The sequence below is a fragment of the Scardinius erythrophthalmus genome (assembly GCF_964197995.2).
Source record: "Scardinius erythrophthalmus genome assembly, chromosome: 5".
NCBI lineage: Eukaryota > Metazoa > Chordata > Actinopteri > Cypriniformes > Leuciscidae > Scardinius > Scardinius erythrophthalmus.
Genome location: NC_138225.1, coordinates 1,921,578 through 1,938,269, shown reverse-complemented (window position 1 = coordinate 1,938,269; position 16,692 = coordinate 1,921,578). Strand labels below are relative to the sequence as shown.

The 16,692-nt window shown below is 35.4% G+C and overlaps 1 protein-coding gene across 7 annotated transcripts in view; it reads right to left on the bottom strand.

The window, feature by feature from the left end:
* Positions 1-242: 242 nt before the first annotated feature.
* Positions 243-16,692, bottom strand: part of dnm1a (dynamin 1a) — a gene marked incomplete at its 5' end in the record, with an annotated part of 119,745 nt that continues 103,295 nt past the window's right edge. For 2 of the 7 annotated variants that reach the window (XM_081366247.1, XM_081366245.1), the window contains 6 exons: positions 243-795; positions 7,882-8,088; positions 10,641-10,882; positions 12,258-12,428; positions 12,519-12,530; positions 13,874-13,985. In XM_081366247.1, coding sequence (XP_081222373.1) covers positions 732-795; positions 7,882-8,088; positions 10,641-10,882; positions 12,258-12,428; positions 12,519-12,530; positions 13,874-13,985 — 808 coding nt within the window. In that variant the 3' untranslated portion in view covers positions 243-731. The remainder of the gene's footprint in view (positions 796-7,881; positions 8,089-10,640; positions 10,883-12,257; positions 12,429-12,518; positions 12,531-13,873; positions 13,986-16,692) is intronic. The other 5 variants (XM_081366243.1, XM_081366242.1, XM_081366246.1 and 2 more) reach the window with 3 other exon arrangements.

Here is a 16,692-nt window from a genome sequence, read left to right as displayed (position 1 = left end):
TTCATCTGATTGCATTTTCAATAATATATTTGTATTAAATCATAGAATCCAGACAAATTATATCAGACAAGTTACCCAGAATTTCTGAGGAAATAAAATACATTTCATAAGACTCTACTATCTTATAATTAACTTAAATAATAATTAATAAATTAAGAATAAAAATAATTTAAGGTTTTATGAATTCAATTGATTAGACATGTTTGTTCAAATGGGAATTTATTTTTTCTTTCTTATTTTTTCCAAAAGATAGACTCACACAAAAAAGTTTTTTTTTTTTCATTAAAAAAGTTTGTTTTAATAAACCATATGTTCAACCAAAAAACCCTATCTGTTTTCATTAATTTAAGGGGCATTGTAGCAGATGATTAAAATAATAATAAGGATTGTTTAATACCGTATATCATGAAACCGTGATATTTTCTGAGACGATTATCATACCGTGAAAATCTCATACCGTTACAACCCTACTTCGCACCAGGATGATCATATTTGGAGGCCCTTGCATCTAAAAGACTGAAGACCTTTGGCCTAACGAACAGATATAATGAGTTTGAAATCCGTGACCTACACAAAATGAAAACTTAAACTTGTGACAGAGGGTTGTAGAGAGTTGTTGTGCAGTCCAGGTGAACTGTGTGTATTAGTGTGTGTGATGAGGAGCAGGAGGGGGAGGAGTTCTGGCTGGGTGGGCGTGTCCTCGCTGTCGGTCACGGGAATGGGAGGGGCTACTAGTCAAAGAGGGAGGAGTCTGTGGGTCGGTTGGGTCGTGTAGGTGATGCCGGGGGTCGTCGGCTGCCATGGGAACACAGAGAGAAGATGGATGAGTAACACACACACACACACACACACACACACACACACACACAGAAAACATTCAGTCGGTGACAAAAAAAATTTCGTTCACATGAGAAAGTAAAAATATTTCGCACTGAGATATTGAATTTTTTTCTTTTATTAGAGTTCGTAATAGTATAAAACAATAAATTACTGAGCGCATCATCATTCACAATATTTAATCTCATGGTTTTGCCAAAGATTACGGTTGTGAATCAAATATCTCTAGTAATAAATATTTAATAATAGTTTATTAAATATATTTTAGTTATTACTTTTTTTTTTTTAAAGCTAAATGCCATTTTTGGCATTAAACAAATGAATTGATTAATAATACTAATAACAGTTGTATAGGCCTATAATATCAGTGTTAATTTTGACAGCAAATTTTTATTTAGTTGTAGTCATAGTCTTTTAACTAAAATGCCACTTAATTTTAGCCATATTTTTATCATCTGAACTGTTTTAGTCTAGTTTTAGTCGACTAAATATCATAAGATTTCAGATAGATACAGTAGATTTAGTCGACTAAAATCTAATGGGTTTAATTAAATTGTAATGCATCAATTAAGCATTTCTCTAAAATGTTCAAACTTATGATATACTGTAGTACTCCTGGAGAAAACCTCTATTAACTTGTTAATATCAATGATGTTAAGGTTTGACCCAGATTTATTTAACTGCTGTGACATATAACATGTTTTAATTTATCTTAAAATTAAATAAAACCACTCTCATAAATAAACAAGACATATTTATTTTTAATTAATAATATGTGCATTCTTTATAACAACGTGCATACAACATTCTTCATTCTTTCAAGCTGACATATTTATTTGTCTGAATTAAATAGATTAATCCCTACTAAAGTTATTCAGTCAAGAACATTGTTTTAAAACATACAGGATCAAGTTTTAAAACATGTTTCAGCATTCAGCGACCACGCCATGACAGAATGAAATGCCATGAAGAGACACACAACATGGACATCTGACACTTCACCTTTGACCCCACTGTTCAGTTTCACCCTAAAGGTCACATGTGTAGCGTTTGAGTGGATGCTTGAGGTGTTTTTTAGAAAGAGGGATCATAAATGATGGTAAAATCAAAATAAAATTAGTGCAGAGGGGCTGCAGAAGGAAAGGCTTTTCAGATCTTGATTAACTCAAATAAAACTTGATGCACACATTCAGAGACCTGATGTGATGTTTGCACATTACAGAATCTGTTCTGAGGCGAAATCACCAATCAGCACACGAGATGTGTTCGTCAAAGCTGGACAAGGATTTGATTGGCTATTGGAAAGGTTTTCATGCTCAGTAATTTAGATGATTTAGAAATTTTAACCCTCATCCTTCCCTCGGGTCATTTTGACCTGAAACTCATTAAAAATTGAGGTCCAAGACCCTTTGGACTTTTGTCGCACTTGAACCATGAATACACAAAACCATTTTTTGAATGAATTCGAGGAGTTTTGTGCTTGAAATAAAATAAAAAAGTAACAAATCCTTCACTCGCGGGTCAATTTGACCCCCTTAGGAATGAATGGGATGCGAGGAATGCTTCAGTACACATAGAAAAACCTCAAAATGCTCCAAATTCAAACTAAAAATGCTAAATCTTTACCAGAAAAATGATTTTATAATGTCTACATGAATGCATACTGAAGTTAACTGACTTTAGGACCCAGAGGATCAGCTCATTTGCTCCATATAGAGATATAAGGGCATCTAGAGTCATGAAATATCATGTTATATTATTATTTTTCCACAAGAGGTCGACAAAGACACCCAATGTAAGATATTTAGAGCTGAATTAAAAGGGTTATGCATGAAATTGTGAGTGATTTTGAATTTGAGTTGAAAAAGTGAAAAGTTGAAAAAGAAAGTTGAAAGAATGTGAGGAATATGTGTTTAAATCACTATTTATTATTTATTGATCAAATCTAGTAATTTAAAGGTAAATAAAAAATGTAAAAAAAAAAATAGAAAAAATATTATCAAAATGAAATAAAATAAGCTTTCTGGACCAAAAAAAAAAAAAAACTATAATTTTTGGGCTTCGGGTCATTTTGACCCGCGAGGGAAAGATGTGTTACAAAGTGCGAGAGAAGGATGAGTTTCGTCTGACATCTCGTATCCTGAGGGAATGTTCGGCATCTCAGAGATCCAGTCCGTCTGTCCTTCACAGAGAAGAAGGCAAGAAGTGCATGTGCATATGATCTGCAAATGAGCTGAAGCATGTGTTTATACGCAGGGCGAAGTCTCTTAAGAGTGTGACTGTGGTTTACCTGTCCATATACTGACTTTACTGCATCTGCTCCTGTCTATACAGGGCCGGATTCACAGAACAGTTTCTTAAACATTTCGCTATTCCCAAAAATACTTCTTAAGAATGTCCTTAACCTTAACACTAGCTACAACTAATACATAATATTACTACTAGTGATTCGCACACGTTCTCTAAAGTGAAACCAATGTTCGGTTGTAAACTAAAACGCAGTGGGTCTCATTTATGAAACGAATGTATGATAGAAAACGTACAACGCAAAACTTGGCATTTATCAATATGGACGTACGATCAAATCTCACGTCTCAGCTCGTGTATGCTAGTTTTTAAGTTATCGTGAACATAGCATATAGTAAATCTGGTGGAGGATTGTAATGAGAGCATTTTGTTCATTTAGATTATTTTCCTGACCGACAACCGAAGCTCAGTCGATCATTAACCGTTAAGATTAGAATGTCAAATTAAATTAAATGAAAATAGATGAGTGTCTGTGACACATTTTTTTCCAGGGCTTTAGCTTTACATATGCAATTATAACAGCATAAACAACAGAACATGAGGATTCTCACACACATCACGCACCCGAAGCGATTCTGTGATCCGAGAAAAGGAATAAAATAAATAGGACTACATGAAATATATTTCATTTAAATAATTAACAGATTAACAAAATTAAAAATATATTTAAAGTGCCCCTATTATGCTATTTTAAATGTTCCTAATTTTGTTTTGAGGTCTTTTACAATATATTTACTTGAATCAAAGGTCAAATAACATAAATTTTCTCATAATATACAGTGCACATCACCTCATTTCTCAAAGAGTCTGAAAACGGTTCATTCGAAGATTCAGTTTCTCTAAACTCCTCCTTCCTGAGAGCCAGCTCTGCTCTGATTGGTCGGACGGCTCAGTCTGCTGTGATTGGTTGACTGCTCACAGCATGTGTAGTAAATTAAACGTCCATTATTATATCTGAATCTCAGCTCTTCGTCAGTGACACGAACAGTAGCGATGTGTGAGTCTCATTCTCTAGAAGTGTGGATTCACAGCGTTTTCTCCACATGAACAACACGAACTAAACTCTTCCAGTCTCAGATACAACTGCAGTGTTTGAGGGCGGGGCAAAGAGACGCTGGTCAGCCAATCAAGAGCACAGGCTGGCATTATGCAAATGAGTTACACTGTAACAGGAAGTGAGAGTGGAATTACTGACGACTCGTTTCAGACGTTCAGAATCGATTCTTTAAAACTTTTAAAGTTTAAAGTCGTGCACTTTGATCTTTAAAACTTTGCAGACGTTTTACATTCACAAACAGCTGCTATATTACACACACTGCATGAAAGGTAATATTCGAAAAAGCATAATTGGGCCACTTATTTATAATATTTTGTGAAGACATTCTTATGAAGATTTTCGTGAATCCTAACGACTGTCAATCACGAACACTGGCTGTCTGAGTGCTGCTTTAATAGCTGTGCTTATTAGTAAGTTATTTTAGATTAATAGATGATTTCTGGACTGCGTGTGTGTTGTGTGTTGTGTGTGTTGAAGGGTCTCAGAGACAGTCGGCCATGCAGGAGTGGGGAATGGCGAGAGAACCACAGACGTACCAGAAGCGTTAGTCCTCATTGGTCACTGATTGTAATTCTGTGAAAAATAATCAATATCAGCAGTAGGGATTGAGCCAGAGCGATGGGGAGGAGGAAGAGAAGGATGTGCGACACACACACACACACACACACACAGTTAACATGGAGGAGACACAGAAACATGAACACTTCTCCAATCCAAGCTAACCAGAGACTGACGTCCAAAACCTCTCGTTTACTCGTTACTTAGCCAATTATGAGTTTTAATCAGTCACACGGCAAAAAAGGCTTTTCTTACTTAGTATTTGTGTCTTGTTTCCAGTCCAAATATCTAAAAATTCTTAAATCAAGATGATTTTTTGGGGGGATTTGGGGAAATAAATCAAAATTAAGTTTTTGACTTAATGGGATTAGAAAAATAATCTTGTTTCTGTTTAAATTAACATTATTTTTCTGACCCCATTGGCAGATAAATTAACTTTTTTTAAGCAACAACTCTCTTAATTTTGATTTATTCCCCCAGAAAACAAGACATAATATCATATGGCATTTTACTCCTCTAGTAAATGCATCTTGATCTTAAGAATTTTTAGATTTTGGACTGGAAACAATACAAAAATACTAAGTAAAAAAAGCATGTTTTGCAGTGCACAATCATCATGATGAATATTAAAACTGATTTTCGGGTCAGAGGTTTTGCAGTTCAGCGTGGCAAATCATTCCTTAGGGACTTCGGCATTACATTTAGGATTTAATTAGGGTTCAAATGAAAGGTGTGTGTGAGTGACTGCTGGGAAAGTGTGTGTGTGTTGCTGTCAGGAAGCAAGCGTTAGTGTTAGAACGAGTCAAATCACACGCAACAGAAGACAAAAGTTCAGCAATGGACACAAAGTAAAACAAACAGAAGAAAGAGAGCAGAACCATCCCTCATGATGACCTTTCCTTTGGACGGTTAGTGAAGCGTGCGTGTGTGTGTGTGTGTGTGTGTGTGTGTGTGTGTGTGTGAGATGCGTGTGCTGATGGGATCGAGACGTCCATTCAGTGACACATTCATAGATGAGATGCTAAATATTAGAGCTGGGTGATATAGTAGTTAAAGCATTAAAAAGCCTGATATTTATAAGCCTTTCGATTATATAATTTCAAACAACCATTTTAGGAAAGATTCAAAATACTTGCAAGATGTAAAATACAGGGAAATTGTATCTTAAAATTGTCATCAATACGTACTTGTATATAAACTACCCCTCAAAAGTTTGGGGACGGTAAGAATAAAATAAAATACATTAATTCATAAGGGACGCATTTAAAAATGACAGTAAAGACATTTATAGTGTAAGAAAAGATCTCAAATGCTGTTCTTTTAAACTTTCAATTCATCAAGAATCCTAGAAATAAATAAATAAATAAGTTTCCACAACAATATCACAGCAGCACAACATTAATAATAATCATAAATGTTTCTTGAGCATCAAATCATCATATCAGAATGATTTCTGAAGAAGGATCATGTGAAAATTCAGCTTTGATCACAGGAATAAATTACACTTTACTATATATATATTTACATAGACAATGTAATCTGTTTTAAATTATAATATTTTACAATATTACTGTTTTTGCTGTATATCTGATCAAATAAATACAGCTTTGGTGAGCAGAAGAGACTTTTTTTAAAATCTTACCGACCTCAAACTTTTCAATGCTAGTGTATTCATGATAAAACATTTTAATCTATGAATAATGTCATGGAAAGACTTCTGTGAACACTTTCCACACTAATCATTCACTGAATCTGAATATTTGAACCGATTCATGGAAATGAATTGAACTTATCAGCTCTACTGAACACACTCGTACTCGCGCGTCACGAGACAACAAAAGAACATGAAACTAGTCTAATGACACAATCTTTGACCAATAAGAAAGCACATTAAAAATGTCAAATCTTTTATATATTTTTATATATCTATATCACCCAGCCCTACTGAGAACACATTGTGCATCAAACGTTTGAACGATAATAAGAGTTGGCGGCAGACTGTGGACATCTCAGTATGATTTGATGGCACTTTGATAACCATAACCATAATAATAATGAGTTGAATTTTTAGTGATGGTAAGACTGCGACTGCTTATCGTTTAAACGTTGGTATGGTGAACGGTTAACTCACGGTTAACTCACCCACACCACTGCACTTATTCCACCGGCTAGAATCTCACAATCCGCGGCTGAGAGCAAACGGATGTTCTTATTAGACGGCAGAACATTAGTCTTTTCTGAGCATCAAGTTTCATGTACAGTGTTTCATGTTGTCATTTCTGCACCATCAGACGGAGGCGACGTCTGCACTAATCTGGATACATTTGAAAACGCATCTTTTCTCTACGTCTTGGCCTTTTGTCCACACTGAGACGGTCGAAAACTGAGCTTTTTGAAGAGAAGTGAGTAGAGCTGCACGATTAATCGTTAAAGTCCCTCGGTAGTCAATCATTTTATACCTTAAAACTTATCTTTGATCAAGAATACACATTTAAACGTTTTTTCCTTGAAAAAAAAAAATCGCCATGCCTTAAAATAGCTTGAATGTACTGTAACTCGACACCCTTGCCTCATTTATATGCGGTTCTATATGCAAATTAGCAAATGAGGATTTAGATTTATCGGCTAATTTATCGGTTATCGGCTTTTAAATATAGAGTTATCGGTCTCTGCCAAAATGTTCATATCGATGCATCTCTGTTCATTACATTTTACTCATAGTATATGCGGTTCTATGAATATGCAAATTAGCAAATCGGCTAATTTATCGGTTATCGGCTTTTAAATATAAAGAGTTATCGGTCTCTGCCAAAATGTTCATATCGATACATCCCTATTCATTACATTTCATCATTAACACTAATAGGTTATTCAGTGTGGATAGTGTTTTGAAACACAAAAGTCATTTTCAAATGTATCAGACATAGATGGAATTGGTCGTCTCCTATTGGTTGGAAACCAATGTAAAACAAACAGATTGCATTTCCATTAGGTGGCACTAGTGCTGCAGAAATTACACACTGTAGCTTTAACACTCACTCCTCAAATCTGAGCGCATTATTATTGGTTTCCAGCACAAATGCATTATTTCATCAGCAGTTTCTGCAGTCAGACGGTCTCACCTGGGCACGCCGGGCGGTGCGCGGTTAGGCCGGGACGGGACCTGAGGCGGGGGTCCAGCGAACGGGTCCGGAGAGGCTCCCGGGCGCGAGGGAACGGGGGGTCCGCCGGCAGCGGGGGGTCCCGGGGCCGAACCACGAGAGCCTGGGCGTGCCGGGGGTCCTGGAGGAGGAGCCCGTCTCTGAGGGGTCGGGCTGGTGGCCGGAGACCTAATGGAGAAATATTGAGAGTAGGCCCGTCAAATTTGGCTTAAAAGCTCAATTCGAATGTCTTTCTTAAATATTCGCAAAATTCAAATTATATGCGAATTCTAAAGGCAATACTTAAAGGTGCGGTATGCAACTTTTTCACTCTAGTAAAAGATAAAAATACCATGTTTGGGTCAAAGACGAGACGTCACCATTTTGGTGTCCGCATCAAATTAAATTTACAGAAGTGATTTTACTTACAAAAAAAACAAAACATATTTGAATTTCTTTCTTTAAATATTCGCAAAATTCCAATTATATGCAAATTCTAAAGGCAAGGTGCTGAATGTAACTTTTTCACTCTACTAAAGGTCTACTTTGGTATAGTCCTTCACAAGCGTAATAAAGATCCACTTATAAAAAGGATAAAAAACATTTCTATGTTTTGTTTACTAAAATAGATTGTAGATAAATTTCCATTTTATCTGGCGCTCTTTTTCTTTTGTCGTATAAATTATCCTGATACTATTTCATTGTAAGAAACCGCTGGAAACGATTCAAGAGAACTTTCCGAATGAATCAAAAGGAATCAATTGCAGACCTTTTTGTTCTGGTTCGAACAGAAGAGTGGATCATTTGGGATTCATTCATGATTCTCAACAGCTGATATGATTTTTGAAATATTGTCTGAGATATTATAGTAATATTTCACAAGCGATGCCCCTGACCTGATTTATGTTCTTAATAATTGTCTCTGGTTTTATTGTTCGTAATTCTTCAGATACATTTTTTTTTTTTTTTTACACTTATCCAAAGTGACTTGCATTACATTTTAAGGTTCACATTTACATTCTTATCAGTTCTTGCTTTCCCTGGGAATCGAACCCATGACCTTGACGTTGCAAGCACCATCGCTCTACCGTTTGAGCTACAGGAAAGCTATTTTTAATAATTATCAATAATTATTTCTATTATTAATTAAAGTTATCAAGTTATCAAAAAGTCGATCCTAACTTATTTCCCACTAAATATGTAAAAGTTTTACATCACATTTGAAAAGTTAGATCATATGTGTTCTGAAGGCAGTTTCACGTTGACTTTAAGAACAGCAACAAAGGCAGAAAATAATAAGAAATCAGCCTTATTAATAAGCTTTTCTTAATTTTGGTGAATCTACAGAAACAAACATGTATAATTGTACTCATCTCTAAGGATTCTGTGGTGGCCAAGAAGTTAATTCCACAGCCTCCAGTAGGTGGCACTACTGTTCCAGTCTGAAACTGAGCATTAGTGGTGTATTATTAAATGTAATTTTGTTTTGAACTGAAGTAAGGCTTCAGGCATTGAGCTTAACTCATGAATATTAATGAGTTCCTGCTGACATCACAGGGGCCTTCCTGAACTGTCCTCTAATATTAATGAGCCCAGCATTAACCCAAATAGAATGAGTAAAATCATGCAAATTCACTATGATAGATTATATATATTATGCGCATGTCGTCTTTTTCGATAAAAACGCTTTTTTTAATGCACATTTATGAGCATCTTGGCATTTCCATCCAGCATTTTTTTTTTTTTTTTTATATGCGATATCCTAAAATGCACGTAAAAATATACCTACACTGCCATTAAAAAGTTTGGGATTGGATTTGTAATGTTTTTAAAAGGAGTCTATTCTGCTCACCAAGGCTGCATTATTTTGATTAAAAATACAACAACAAAAACTGTAATATTGTTAAATATTATTGCAATTTATAATATAACTAAAATATAATAAAAATAACTATTTTCTATGTAAATATAAAGGCTAGTAAAGTGTGATTTATTCCTGTGATCAAAGCTGAATGTTCAGCATCATTACTCCAGTCTTCAGTGTCACATGATCCTTCAGAAATCACTCTAATATGATGATTTGATGATCAAGAAACATTTATTATTGCTATCAATGTTGAAAACAGTTCAGTAATTTTTTTTTTCAGGATTCTTTGATGAATAGAAAGTTCAAAAGAACAGCATTCATTTGAAATGTAATATTTTATTGATAGCAATAATAAATGTTTCTTAAGCAGCAAATCGTCATTTTAGAATGATTTCTGAAGGATCATGTGACACTGAAGACTTTTTTTGGTATTTTTAATCAAATAAATGCAGTTTTGGCGAGCATAAGTCGATGCTCAAACCGATCCCAAACTTAAAATAAAAATATAATTATAATAAAAAACAATTATTTTAAATTGTAATAATATTTCACAATATTATTATTATTATTTTTGGTTTTATTTTTAATAAAATAAATCATTTTTAATTTTTAATAAATAATTTACAATTATTAAAATAAAATAAATGCAGCCTTGGTGAGCATGAGAGACACAAATCGCACTGATCCCAAACTTCTGAGCGGCAGTGCAGCGAATGACACATTGAATGCCCAAGGCTTTCATCCCAGAGATTTTTAATCTCAGAGAGATATTCCTGGTTAAATAAAGGTCAAATAAATAAAATAAATCCCCCAGTAAAGACGTGATTTCCTCATGGATTAACCCTTCGCTGTCTCCGTGTTCCCCCGTACGCACCTTCCCCCGGAGCCGGAGCGCTGCACCTGCAGCCAGGAGTCGTCCACGGGCGGAGGCAGGGCCGTGGTGACGGTGGTGGTGCTGATGTCCCCGATGATCAGGAGCGCTTCTTTCAGAGCGTGATACATGCGGAGCATCTCGTCTCGGTGCTGCGCCTGATCCGCAGACTCCTCCATCAGCGTGTTCTGGTCTCCACACGAGTACAGCTGAGCCAGCAGCTCTGCGTTGATGAACTCCTTCGTCTGAGAGAGAGAGAGAGAGAGAGAGAGGATTAATATCAGTGTTGTTTTAGTGTAGTGTGGAGTAGGGCGAAAAACTCAGTACGATAATGCGATATTCGAAATGCAGTACGATAATGCATCAGTGTAAACCTCGGGGTTCAGGTTATCCTACATTAGGGTTATTAAACAACACAAACTCAATAATCAAATGTAAAAAGTTATTCAGTCTTTTGTTCATGACCCCAGTTATTGCAAGCCGTTGCCATATGCATATTGCGATATATACATTTGCGATATTTTGATTATTTCAAGATATTGTGCAGCCCTAGTGTGGATCAGGCTTTTAGAAACCCGTAAACCAGCTCCGCGTTGAACTCTTTCATCTGACGCACACACACACACACACACAGAGAGAGAGAGAGAGAATATTAATATCAGTGTTTTTTAGTATAGCGTGAGCTGTGTTTCAGGCTTTTAACCCCGTAAAGCCTGACGTATGGAAATAAAAAAATATATCTATTTTTTTGTGTATCATACTTGATATATCGGGCTTTTATGGCTCATAAAGTGAGAATATGGAGGGGGGGGGGAAACAGCTAAATTTTATTCAGAGGCCCAAACTATTTGCAATTTGGTGCAGATGCTGATATTTGGACAGAAAGTAAGATGACATTTTTTAGATCTTTATAACAGTATATCAGACTTAACATAGAATGCATATAAATATCAGTCGTCACTCTATATCGGCCAATAATGCGTCTTAATAAGATGATATTTAAATGCTTGGTTTTTTTATTAAAGCTCTGTAGTTTTAAAACATACAGGCCTAATGCAAATGCAATGTAATACAATGATGACGGAGAGATGAACAAATATTAGGGATGCACCGATATGAATATTTTGACCGATAATCGGTAATTCTTATATTTGAAAGCATTTGCATCGATAGATTGACCGATAAATCTAAATTCAAATTTGTGTAAAGTTTTTGAGAGCCTGATTACAAAAACAAAAGTCTCACCATTAAAATCCACGTCTCAAACACACAATTATGATGATGTTCTCATGATAATGTTATGTAGCCGATATGACAGACTTGCGCTGCACATGTTGCACTGAACTGTATTTTCCTTTTTGAAGTGATTTCAATCATATTTCAAGCAATTCAAAACCATCATGTTGAACAGTGCGCATCTGCTTTATAACATCGGCCAAATTTTCTTATCGGGCTGATACCGATATTGTGACCGATATATCGCGCATCCCTAACAAATAAACCTTCATCAAAAGCCTGATGGATCATATCTGATACTCATGAGATTTAACCACTAGGCTTCCATAGACCAACATCATGAGCGCTTCAGCTCAACACAGACGAGCCTCTGACGCTGCTTACATTGTTAATCATCAGATGCATGATGGTCTTGGGCATCAGGTCTCGTACAGTCTTGTTGACGATGCTCATGTACGAGTCCACCAGGTTTCGGATGGTCTCCACCTGCCGCTCCAGCTGAGGGTCCAAGGAGTGCATGAAACCGTCCGAACCGTTCTCTTCCCCGGCGTCGCTCTACACACAGACACACACACAAGCACAGAGATGTGGGGAAATGCACAACGCAAATGCAAAAGATACAGACATAATATAAAATGCTTGTACCTTTTCCTTCTCCTAGTGTGATGCAACGGGAAGCAGCGTGAGAGAAAGAGAAAAGCACATCTTCATTTATCCTGTCGATCACAGATGCCCAAACTAGGGCCCTTTGATCAGGGCTCGAATTAGACTTTTTAAAATTTAAAGTCCTGGAAAACCCTTGAAAACAGCCATATTTGTGAAGAGGTACTTGAAAAGTGCTTGACGTAATTAAATACAATATATATAAAAAAATTGATTTTTTAAAAAAAAAACACGTATACAATTTTTCACGCAAAATTAACACTTTAATTTTAATTATTAACACTTTACTGTATTAATAATACAATATACTTTATTAACAATTTAATTAAAAAAATGAACACTTTAATTTACTGTATTAACAATACAATATAATATATATGATATAAGATTGTGTATGTGTGTTGTTGTTGTTGTTTTTTTTTTCAAATCTCATATCATTATAAACATAATTTATTTTTGGATTAATTTAAATGTTCATTTAGTTTCTTAATATTTAATTTTTCTAAAATGCCAGTTGGTGTTTAAAAAGTAACTAAAACATTAAACGTTGAAAATAAAACTGGATTAGTTAAGCAGATTGCTTAATGTTTCATAAAATTATGAAATCATAAATCAGGGGAACCAAGGCTAACCACTTTACATTTAATATAGAAGTTTGATATAACTATCAACATGCACCAATGCTGCATTTTTCTAAATGTCAGAATCATTTGTTAACAAACAAGTGTTCATTATTTCAATGAGCTCATTATATCTGCATAAAATTTTTACATTGTTTAAATTGATACATTTTTAGCCAACTGTGATTTTGTGAATGTACATTTCTGAAATACATAACTTAGACAGTTCCCTCTGATAACAGATCACTCTAAATTGTAATGTGGACTCATGCATTTTCTAATGCATAAATTGAATTGAATATATATCATATATAAAGTAGCTTTTTTGCATTTTTTTTAATTGCATTTATATTTTATTGTCATGTTTGTTTGCATATTGCAATACAATTGTTTTTTTATATATATATATATATGATTGATGCAAATTAACATGGCGATTTAAATAAAAATAAGTCATTCTTGCTTAATAACAAATATTATTTAAAATTATTAATTTAAAAACCACTATTACCAACAGGAGTATAGTAATGAAATATACAATAAATTGTAATATGGACTCATGCATTTTCTGTAAAGCTGCAATGAAACGATGTGTGTTGTGAAGAGCGCTATAAAAATAAATGTGAATTGAATTGAATATAATGCAACTTTTCAAGTTTTTTAAGTTTGATTTTTGGCCCTTTGTTGTAAAAAGATGAAGTAAAGATGAACACAAACCACCACACGCTCAGGGTAAACGCCGGCGCGCAGGAACGACGCCTTCCACCCGTCCACGTCCTCCTGACTCTCGCAGGCCAGCTCCAGCTGACGGTAGTCCTTATACACGTTCCTGTCGCGCAACCAGAGGCATCAGATGTTAGTTATTAATCATAACTAACATTTATTTTTCCTGCAGGAACAACATTCACATGCTTTTGAATCTTAAATGTTTCCAAACCCTTTGGTCGAAAAGAAAACTCGTGACTTTGAGTGTTTGTGAGTGTATAAATAACAAATAGGGGAAATGAAACTAGACAGATGTCAAACCTTGTGATTAACAATGAAGTAATCAAGAAAATAGAGTTTGCTTCTACCTAGTAACAGAAGGGTTTGCCTATGAAGAACCAATCAAACTGTAGGGAAATGATGTAATGTATCATGCTCCTATTCTGTAAAAACTGTTGTATTGCTGTTTGCTGGTGGGATTCTCCCTGAAATTTGTCTGAGATCCTCCGGCTGTGATGAAAGCACATTCGAAGGTGTTGTCTGAAGACCAGGGGCGTAGCCAGAATTTTATTTTTGGGGGGGCCCATCTTAAAATGAGGGGGCAACTAATATATATATATATATATATATAGGCTATAGCAGCCTAGGACATAGCTCGGCGATTATTATCTTTTACATTATTATTTTAGTTCCCGCAAAAATCTGTATTGTGTTCTGGTCGGTGTTGAAAAGTCCATTTTTAATTTTACGTAAAATGCGATATCCACGCAGTGAGCGCACCATTCCACGCTCTGTAAACCGTAACGGCAGCGCTTTGAATAAACCCGGCATCCTAGTTTTCCTTCTTCTTTGTGATCCACAAAAAATAATAATAATAATTTTGACGGCATTGGTGACCCTGTGGTGGTTTCTGCGGTGGGGAAGAAACGTAAGCCATCGAAATCTAATAATTTAGGCTACTTGAGGAGATTAAGAAGATGAGGCACGCTGGAGGAGGAAAAATGTCGACTGTTGCTTGTTCTCACACGACAGCATCAAACTTCTGTCACGCTGACACTTTGACCCAGGGGATCTTTTGAAAAACTTTCAATTGTTTTACTCAAAGTCAACGAAAACCGAGCAGGACCAAGCCATTTTACAGCTGATCGCCGTAAAAAAAAAAAAGTTCAGGAGGTAGGCTATTTCGATGGTGATTTAATGTCGGCTATTTTTAGTCCAGTGCCTGTAGGGCTATATAAGATTAGTATTGACCGAGTTCAGAGGCTGTCATATGTGGATCAACTTACTTTGTTGTGTATTTCAACAGTTAAAATATGAAAAACTTTTATAGTGATTCAATGGATTAATTGCATTTTGGAGAAAAAAAAAAGGTGTCATGAATTTATTGCATTTTGGGGGAAAACTAATCCTTTTTTATAATAAATATTTGAAAATCAAAATATGGATTTGAAATTGTTATTATAACCTAAAATATGCTATGTGAAAGTTTAAAACAAAAAATAGCCTAGTGGTTTTAATCTGTCCACTCTCTTGGTAAAGAAAACACATTATTACTCAAAATTAATCATAATGAATTTATCGCGTTTTGAAACCAAACTCTTCATATACAACAGATAGGCTATACAGGAAATGTGGTCATCACTGGTTGTGAAGGCGTTTCATTAATTGCAAACAAGTCATTGCGCAATGTGCCGATCTGAGTCGAAGTCTCACCGCTATTCTGTGATGAAATATGTGCGTTTCTGTCTCCTAGCCGCTTCACTCGCTGTCGTCTTGTAGTAAGCTAAATCAAACTCAGATGTAGATGACTTATTTTCTCCTTCTCGCTCATATTTTCGTGCGTAATATTGTACTTTGCACAACGCTGCCATATTCACCGCATGAACTCTCACCGTGAGTCTCACGCGAAGATGACAGCGTAGGCACAACTTGCAAATCAAGTTTGAAAACAGACGCATTTTACCGCGCAGTATTTTGATTGATCAATCTATCAATTAGACTAACACATCAAAAATTTCTTATTTTTATTATTTTATTTTAAGCCATCAGAAATCTGAGGGAGCCAGACATATAAATGAGGGGGCCTAGGCCCACCCAGGCCCCCTCGTGGCTACGCCACTGCTGAAGACCGTCGGTTATTATTCCTGCGCAGCAAGTTAGTTAGGGGAACAAGTTAGGGTTAGGATACTCAAAGCCGGTTGTCGACTGAAGACGCAGAGCATAAAGAGTATAAAGATTATCAAGTGTCGACACTTGGGTGTTCACTTGAGACACCATGGGTAATTAGGTTCCAGGTACATAAGAAAAATCTACCTATCAAGTCTTTGGCTTCTGATTGTTAGGCTTTTTTAGCTAGTAGTTTTTAACCCCTTAACTGTAACCCCCCTTTTTCAGACGTGAAAATGCACTATCCAAACTTAAATGGCTGTAATTCAAGAATACTTTTGGAATATAGACCTACTTTTGGTCTCGTTTCAAGGAAGACACTCAGCAGATTATTACAGCAGATTAAAAAATATAATTATGAAAAAGTTGTGGAAGTTTGAATTTACTGTAAATTAAAAAATGTACTGTACTAAATATTTTATTTTAGAATTTTTTTTTTTTTTTACAAAATATGTATTACTATAAAATCAAAGCCATATGTCTCACCAAGTTGTGTTCCAAATTTGAAGTTGATATCACAAAAATGTAAGTTCACATGAGATTTTGTGTAGGCGTAATACCAAAAATAGCCACCGGGTGACGCACACATTCCGTAGTTTATTTTTTAATGCATTCTCCTGTATCAAATTACTACATTTGTGTCCAAATATCACTGCTATCACAAA